The sequence below is a fragment of the Pelodiscus sinensis genome, chromosome 3, assembly GCF_052426305.1.
Source record: "Pelodiscus sinensis isolate ZL-2025 chromosome 3, ASM5242630v1, whole genome shotgun sequence".
Classification (NCBI taxonomy): Eukaryota; Metazoa; Chordata; order Testudines; family Trionychidae; genus Pelodiscus; species Pelodiscus sinensis.
The window spans coordinates 147,262,071-147,271,573 of NC_143054.1; the positions used below are offsets into that span (position 1 = coordinate 147,262,071).

General features: G+C 42.9%; 1 protein-coding gene across 1 annotated transcript; it reads left to right on the forward strand.

The window, feature by feature from the left end:
* The first annotated feature begins 227 nt into the window (after positions 1 to 227).
* Positions 228 to 9,192, forward strand: SERTAD4 (SERTA domain containing 4). Its single transcript, XM_006136905.5, has 4 exons — positions 228 to 1,078; positions 1,357 to 1,508; positions 3,013 to 3,128; positions 6,319 to 9,192. Exons 2-4 carry the CDS (start codon positions 1,370 to 1,372, stop codon positions 7,069 to 7,071), a joined length of 1,008 nt encoding a protein of 335 aa, XP_006136967.3. The 5' UTR covers positions 228 to 1,078; positions 1,357 to 1,369; the 3' UTR covers positions 7,072 to 9,192.
* Positions 9,193 to 9,503: the final 311 nt, after the last annotated feature.

The window sequence follows — 9,503 nt, forward strand, 5'->3', positions numbered from 1 at the left end:
TTATCATTGAAAGTATGAACTAAAAATACATTGTGTGTTTCCCAGTGTCTAGGAGAATTCCAAGCCACATCATAATTTGGTTTCCCGGGGCGAAGTTGAAATTGCACCTGATAGTTGGATTCTGTAGTCTTTTCTCAGCCAAAAACTCGCACATACTTTAGTTGAAAACCCATTTGACTCCCACTGTTCAGTTTGAAGTGAACGTGAATTTTTGCGTGAGTAAGGTCTACAGGATTGAGCCATCAGAGTAGCTAGCAAGTCGATACTTGTCCGTTTCAGAAGCAAGTGGCACTCCTGTGCATTTTCACTGTACCTGACAGATGTTAATGATTTGTTTTTCATAACTGCTCTCTTCTACAGCCTCGCATATCTTTCTCCTGTCGGGCAGTGTTTAATTGGTTGCACTTTCAATCGCTGGGACCACAGACACCCCTCTCTTCACCCTGTCCCGGTTCCCTACTGCCCTCCCCTTGGATCCCTGTCTTCCTGCAGTAGCACTGAGCTGCGAGGCGCAGGAGGAGGAAACGAACTCCAGCTTTCTTGGCGAGGGGCGGGGCGGGGCCAGCTCTGTCTCGGTGCATTGTTCTGTGCTCCAGTGCCAAGATGCGGGGCCGCGGGGGGGAGTGAGCGGTGGCCCCTCTCCGAAAGTTTGCGCGCTCTCTCCCTCGCTTCGCTTTGGCAATGGGAGGCAGATCGCTGCCTGGCCCTGGCCCTGGCCCTGGAGTCCCCGCTCCTGCTTAATATTCTGCCTGCTCCGGCGATGTTGTGCTTGGCTCCTGGGGGACTGCAACTCCCGGCTTGAAACGGCAGCCAATTTTCTGTCTTACTCTCCCAGTGTTTTGACTGGAGGCAGATCCAGTTCCGTCCGATCGGGGCTAGTGGAAACAACTGCCTGAGCCTCTCGGTGTGTGTCGCTGGGGCTCCGGGAGAAAGCCGCCCCCCGGCCCCGCGCGATGTGGCTGCCGCGGCCGGGCTCCTAGGAACAAGCCCGGGAAGCGACTGAGCGGATTTGACCCCGACGCGCTGCGAGCATCGCTCGGCTCGGGTCTGCCTGGCGGTTCTTCACGAGAAGAGATCGGTGCGTGGCTGGGGGGCCCTGCTGCGAGTGAGCTGGTCACTCAGCGGAGCGCGGGGCGTCCCCGCGGAGAGCACCAGGCACCTGGGTGCAGGCAGGCGGGGCGGGTACGGGGAACGACAAAGCCCGGGATCCAGCCAGGGAGAGCGGGAGCCAGAGGCGCGCTGAGCCGGCCGGGCAGGGGCGCTGGGGCCCGGCGCGAGAGACGCTGGGAAGCGGAGGAGGCAGCCGCCGGGCTCTGGTCCCACGGGCCTCTGACCCGCTGCGCCTTCTGCTTGCAGGGAGAGGGCAGCGATGACTCTGGTGCTGTCCATGCAGCGGTTCTGCGGGCCCGAGCTCGCGGAGTACCACACCCCGTGGGAGTCGCACTGTGGCAGCCAGGCCAGCCCCGCGGAGCCCAGCCGGGCCGCGCCGCAGGGGAACAGGACGCCAGGTAGGCACGGCAGCTGGGCTGGTGGCCGGGGGGAGGGAGGGGGCATTCCCCGACGCGCACGGTGAGCCGGGCAACATGAACCGCAGTATCGCGCCTCTGGGTGTATCCAAGGCACCAGAGCCTGGGGCCGCTCGAACATGCAGCTACTTTCATTCATCCAAGGGGGGAGGGAGTGCCTGTGTGTGTGTGTGTGTGTGTGTGTGTGTACAGATGGCAGTAATTTCAATTTCACCATCTATGGAAGCATAGGGATAGGTTGGAGACTGTGGCCCGGGGGAAAATGATTAAAGGTAATGTTTGAAGTGAAAATTCACACGGAGCATAGGTTTAGAGCAGTGGTTCTTAACCTTACTGCAGCCTGCAACCCTGTGGTTCTCAAAATATGTTCTCGCACCCCTTCTTAAAAATCGTTGAAGTAGGTCAGTTCTTTAAACCTAAGATATATCATAAAAATCTGGTATGTCTCACACCTCCAGAAAGGGCATCTCACACCCCCAGGGGGTGCATGCACCCCCAGTTAAGAACCACTGGTTTAGAGAAAAGGCTCTGTACATCTGATTCATGCTTGGACTCTCTAGAATTAAAAAAGACTTGCTTAGATAGTCACACCATATTATCCTACAGTCACTCTCCAAAGGGGTAAAAGTCACAACATTTTGGCTAGCTGTCATTTCTTTTCTACTGACTTTAAGGAATCCTGCTCATATTTGGTTATAATAACAAGAGATTTGTCATAAACACAATATATGTCTTGGGCTTTCTAGAGTCTTTCTTTAATGTGGAGTGGGAGGAGAAAGGAGTCCAAACATGGCCATCTTTCTTTACATAGTTGCAAAGATAAAATATTACAAAATTGTATTGTAACTATTCTGGGTGCCAATTAATAAAAATATTGAATAATGATGGTTCTATAAAATGTATTTGTCCAAAGACATGTTATCTTTTCTTGTCATGAAAGGTAGTAACAAACTCTTACCTTTGGTGGAGTATATCTGATCTTTGCTTTCGTCAATTATATGTTTCCATGTACATTTCTGGTTTTACACTAAGACACAAAATGACCAACTTTTGAAACATTATTTTAAACTACTAAATCTTATTCCAGATATATGGAATATATTTAGCAATTGTAAAATAAAATTTCACCTGTAATTCATGGTCCCTGGAATTTGAACAGGATGCGCTGGTGAATGCCGCTACTTGTTGGACCTGTAAACTCGAGATGAAAATTTTATTAAAGAAAAATATACAGAGAATGTCTAAGTATGCCAGACACACAAATGTCTTACAGTGTCTATCACAAAGAGCTTTAATTGCTCGTGCTAGCCTATTGCATCACAAGCTATTTATTCGTACGGTAAAAAGTTTATTTTGATCACTGCAAATATATATAAACAGATGTGGTAGACTTATCTTGTAGTGAGAAGGGAAATTAAAAGTATTTTGTTTGGAGAACCTCAGGCAAACCACATGTCATTTGTCATATCTGATTTATTACCCACAGGATCACATTACAGGGGAATTTCAAATCCTATAACAACATCCAAGATCACATACTTTAAAAGGAAATATGTGGAAGAAGAGGATATTCATCCATCATTCAGCAGCTGTACGCATAAAGTATGTTTTTAATAGATGGTTTTTTTTACTGGGCATTTCAGATATTTAGTAACACTTGCTTGACTCATTTCCAGAAGTTGAAATACTCCACCCAGATGATGAGAATAGCCCAGCTGTTTGCATGGAAACAAATAGTTCACACTTTATTTTATTTTATTTTATTATTGTCATCACATAGTTTAAGAAACAAAGCGGTTTGTTCAACCATAATAACAGTTAATAGAAACACTCTGAATATCTTACTTGTCACACATTTTATTCATAAACACTTACACTGTGTTTACAGAGGTTATTCTGGAGAATACACACCAAAAATGCATAATGTAAATTTAACAAGAGTAAGCTCCAGGCTCTCCCTTTTTTTTTCAGTACTCTTTTTCTAGGATTGCTAAGCTCAATGTTCTCCACTGGGTATCTGAAGCCTACATAGAAACAGAAATATCTGAAAGGGGAATACAGTCTACCCCAAAATTTAATCTTACTTGTTTTAAAAAAAGCCTTCTAATAACTCAAAACAAGAAATTCAAACCCAGACAACACATTTGTTTCCAAAAGGGGCCTGGGTGAAGTTCTACTTTGCATTTGACACGTGAGCATATACATTGATGTTCAACAGTTCATGGGAGATGTTCAGAAAACTCTCTAGGCTCCTGCTCAGTAAGTGCTCGATCCTGAAAGGTACTGAACTCCCTGCCCTGCCCCTTACTGATTTCTCTGGCTGTGCTACGTTGTACATTTAGTATCTGAATTACAGCTAACAAGTCCCTCAATATAGTATTTTATTGCAAATATCTGTTTCAGTGACTGCTAGTGAAAGCTGACAATCCCAGAGATTGAAGCCCTCTCTCTATCTCTAGAATAGTTAAAGCAAGGCCAGAAACCATGCAAACTTCCCACAGAGCCTTGTAGCACATCTCAACCTTTCCCCAGAGAGGCAAGCCTTAGGAGTGATAAGGTAGTAGTTTCCCATTCATACCACAGACTACTTGCTACTGAGGAAGGATCCCAGTTATGGTAGTGATTTCTGTGGACAGCTTCACACTTGGAAATGCAGAGCAACTATAAGATCCTTTCTGAAAGACCCAGAACAGGCTACCAATTTTCAATTGATAGCACTGGCTGGAATGAAACTATTTTACTGGATGTGAAAGGCTATGTCCCATTCTGAGTTCAGTCTACTCAATATCATCTACACAATACACTGGCTGTACAGACAATGTGCTTTAGTATAATATAATTTAAAATAGTGGTATTTTAAACCAGTTCTTTTGTCCTGTACAGGGCGTTTTTCATTTCCATGTCTCATTTGCCTCTAACAATGAATTGTGTTTTTTTGTCAGAAAGAGGCAAAGAACTATGGTTTGGGAAGGAGCTAGTGTAAAGACTAGATACATAGTAGGCATGCAGAGCTCCGATGGGTCTATTTTGTGGTACCATTCTGTTGCTATCAATGAAATGTATCATGCTGAAATTATTCATATTCCTTCAAGTGCAAAAAAAGTTTTCCAGTTTTCAGTAGCGTTAGGGCAGGAGGGGAGATGGAGAGATGATTTTTCTCAGATTTAATGGAAGAGTTCACACACTTCTCTTTCCTGTGCTCGTGGTATAACGAAAGACATATATCCCTCCGCCCCCTTTCCTGGCACAGACTGCTCTTCCTTTTGTTTTGTCACAGTGGGTGTGATTCGTTGGGTCACTGTTGCTGCCCAATTCTGGAGTCAGTCTCCAGAACTGACAGCAGAGCACACACAGGGGAAGGTCTCTGGAACTTGCCATTACTGGTCCTCCAGGGCACAAATCTGGGGGTGTTCAGATTAAAGCACCAGGCTTAATTGTTCAGTTAAGTCTTTAGACAGTCAGCAGAAGAGTATGAGGGGCTCAAATTAACCTATGCGAATAATTGGAACTAGATTGTAGAAAATTAGTGCACCAGAGAGCCAAGTTTTGGCTGTGAACTCATAATACAGCTAATAGTTGTTGTTAGAATGAATGTATTCTCTTAGCCACAGCCTCTGGGCTGAGAGGAGCGGATGAGTAGAGGAAAGCAACTGTGTAGAGAGTGCCCCAGTCCTCCTAGCTACCACTCTCTCCTCTGCACAAAGTATGTGGCCAAATAGGAAAAGGGGGAATGAGCAAAGCACAGCTGGGGGAATTTGAGCAGCCTGTGTGATGTGCTTTTCCACTCCTACTCAGATTAAACTCTGTGCTAAAAATGGAAATGAGTTAATACTATTGGCAGTAACATTCACTACCCCTCCCCACTTCGGTTCCCATGGTAGAGGTCACAGAGCAGACCCAGGACCTCCTGGGAGTAGTAACCTGACCATACTGCCAATGCTGAGAAGGAATTTCTGGCAGGAGCCTGAAGGGAGAGCAAATCTGTGAGCTGGTGGCCAGGGTTTTCATAAATCCCCAGCCTCTTCTAGTTTCCTGACCTTGTTCCTGCCCAGTCACATTCCCACTAGACCCAGGGATTGTTGGGTGTAGTACTCAGCCCAACAGCTGCACTCCAGATGCTGTAGTGCTAGTTGATTGTTTTTACCACGCTACTAACATTCTTCTACACACTAGTTCTATAAAAGCGTTTTGACTAATAGACTCTTCATTGTGGAGGCCTGTTTCATCGACAGTTCTGACATTCATTCCATCTGCATCATTGGTACTAGCTGGCTTTCTAGACTTGGAAGGCTTTTGGTACAAAGGACATCCAGGAGTAAGCCCTCTTTCAGTCCAGTGGCTTTGGTGACCCTTAACAATGGATAGGGCCGGATCCCTGCTCCATTCTCGCACAAAAACACATCAGCTAAAATTTCAGGGACATTACATGATAGCTTTATAGTTTACACAGGATGTAACTAAAGAGTCGGTTTTTCACATATATTTGGTCCCTCTAAAACCGACTTTGGGCATGCAGATAGTGTTTGCCTACACATATCAAATACTGAGCTATTTGTCTCCCTGGTATGATGAGTGCACTGCGCATCTGACGTTCTGGCCAGAAACAATAGGGTCCCTAAATGCATGGGTGCACATATTCAGAGGCCAAGCTAAGATCCCCATGGAAATTTGGCCCACCCAAAATATTACCTTGATTTACATACTGCCAGTGCAGTGCTTAAATTTTCTTCTTATTGCATAAAGCAAAACACTCATCCCCCTTTTTGCATCTTTCTGTCTCTTTCATTTTCAGACAGTTTCTGTTTTTGAGGAGCGAGCACACATTCTTTACATGTCTTTGGAAAAACTGAAATTTATCGATGACCCTGAAGTCTATCTACGGAGATCAGTCCTCATCAACAATTTAATGAAGAGAATCCATGGAGAAATTATCATGCAAAATAACTGGTGCTTCTCTGCTTACTCCTTTGGTGGTCCATCCTCGCAAGAGTGGTTTATGCCTCAAGACTGTCCTTATCGAAAACGTCTTCGGATGGCAAAGGAAGAGTGTGAAAAGTTCCATACTTGCTGCGTTTATCAAGAATGCGGCAGTCACTATTTAAATTTACCCTTCTCTGTTAATACTAATGGGGAGAATGCTTCTTCCTCTTCTTCCTACTCCTCCTCTTCCTCCTCCTGCCCTATATCTTTGCCAAGTTGTTCCCACCAGGTGGATTATAGCATCACCAGTGCCCCTGTTTACAGGCATGATGACCAGATTCTTGCTAATGAAATATTCATTACTAATGCCAAGTCTCATGGTAATCAGGAAAAGGCAAAATTAAATGAGAAAGGAGGTAATGAAACTGAACCAGATGGTGTCACTCTAAACTGTGAACCTAGGAAAGGAAACCTTGCTCTTGAATGTAACGGCAAATTTTATAACTATTTTGAGACTGGATGTAATGACAAGAGCAACATAAATGAATCTTGGAAAAAGTCCTTAAGGAAAAAGGAATCTTTACCAAATAATAAAATGTATTGCAGCAAAGGAAGTCAAATATGAGCCATCTTTTTTGCTGTAACTTGGAAGCATGCACAGAATGTTATCTATCAACATTTTATTTTGGATGGATTTTTTTATAGTTTTGTACAACTGACACAATCATGCCACAAACCTTGCATATAGTTTTAAATGACCAGAGAGCAGATTGCATAAAGCATCTGAACAGTCTGCATCAGTGAACTATTTATTAATATGGAGACTTCATAAAGAGCACAGTTGAATTACTGCATACAACTGTAGTTTAATTTTTGTTACTGAAAATACCAGTACACCAGATGGAGAAACATACCCTTTTATGTGTGCCCTCCCCCATGGAGTCTGCCATTAATTAGAAGGAACTTCCATTATGTTTACCAATTAATTAGATGTCTGGTAAACAAATTGATATTACCAGCAAGGGTGCTCTTCTTCTTGTAACACAATATTTGTTATCACAAAAGATTGTGATACAGTGGACTGGGATTAAACAGCTGTCCCAATGACACCATTAAATTCACACATTTAAAAGTCTTGTACACCTGACAAAGATAGGATGTAAGGAAATCTCTGTTTTATGGGATCTTAGCCAGAAATACCACACACAGCTCAATCATTTGCACATTTTCAGCTCAACTGTAATAATTAATGAGGCTTATGGTGGTTTGTTATTATCTAGGGCAGGTTTTTTGGTGCCTTACTTTTTACCTTAATTTTTGCCAGCGTGAAAATTGAGTGTAACATCTGAGCTACAGCAGGGATTTAATCTAAACAGGGAAAAAGCCCAAGATGGATCAATATTATTAGAAACCTATAACCTTCAAAATGCTGAATTCAACTTCTTATTCAAACAGCTCTATTCTTCCTTTTTGATGCTTGATTGCTTTTTGATTTGCTATCCTTAGGAAGGGATTTAAGAAACAATAGAGAGATGTGGCTTGTATACAAGCACTAGATGCTTGAGCATTTCTATGGCAACTGTCTGTTGCTGAGGATCTTTTTTTAAATTCTTCCATATAATGAAGTTCATGAACCAATGGCATGCTTTATACTTTATTCTGTTTAGCATAATTTCTCTCTTTTAGATTGCAAAAGCACGTGAGGGTTTTATATGACTTTTGCTGTTGATTTAAAACAAAACAAAAAGCACAATGTTAATAAATGATGTGGCGATCAAATTTTATTTGAAATAAATGTGTTTTAATTTTTAAAAGGATTATTCTGGAGAATCAGGATTTGAAGTTTTAATGATTAAAGGCAAAATTTGGTCACATGTAGGTATATCATTTTAAAATGCACATTTTTAAAAGCATATATATTGCATTTTTCAAGGGTTGATTGAGAATATGTTGAGTCCTGAATCCATCTCATTTTTGGTTTCCACACCCACCTGACCAACTGGCCAGATGTGCTGTGCATACCAGCCAAATCAAAATCTGAGATGCCACCTTTTTGTATCCTGTCTCTGCCTGGGACACTGTGAATCCAAACAACAGCTCTTTCTTATTAGCTTTTGCCTTAGGAACCATTAGCTGTGCTTATGCTGTACATTGTTCACAAAGGCCTAGTCTACACTAGACCAGGCAGGTTGGTTTAAGGTAAACCGAATCCAGTTTGGATTCGGTTTACCTTAATCTGAGCCGCCGCAGCGTCTACACTGCAGGAGGCCGATGGGAGCACATGGTCCCATCGGTTTCCCTTACTGCTCACAGAATGAGGAGTACAGGATGTCAGCAGGGAATGCCCTCAAGCATTTGGTTTGGGGGGTCTACACTAGACCAGCTAAATTGAATGCTAGAAGAGCGACCTCCGGAGGGTCAATATATTCTGTAGTATGGACAGGTCCTAAAACTGAAATTCACCCCTGTGAATGGAAGCAGCCTGGTTCCAAATTGGGTGTAAGTGGGACTTATGGGGGATCGCAAACCTCCATGCTAGTCTTTTGCATAGGAGTAAATTTCATTCTAAGTATATAGTTCGGCACTCATTCAAGTCACTGGCAAATCCATGGAGTTTAATAATACACAATCAAGTTCTGATTCATTACTGCATTTGGTCCCTCTTAGAATGTAGCCCATGGATTTCAAAGAGCCTTTCTAAAACCTGCCCTGCCATTATTTTTCTTTATGGCAGATAATATGTATACTCCATACTTAAGATTACAAATTAGTCATCTTTCAGCAGCCTCTCCACTGGTTATACTTGGAAGCTCCCTAACTGTCTTAACTACATAGTTTAATACAGTTACTCCAATATTTGCAACATTTCCTAAAGGAATGATATTGAATAACTGAGATAACCTTTATTTAGTGACCTAAAACAAAGCTGATATGTTTGTAAGGATTATCGCTGTAACAGGAATCACACAAGAAACAGAAAATATGGATTACACCAGATTTCTCCAAGAGAGAAGCTTTTTATTATTAATAATTATATCAAATATAGATCTCATTCAT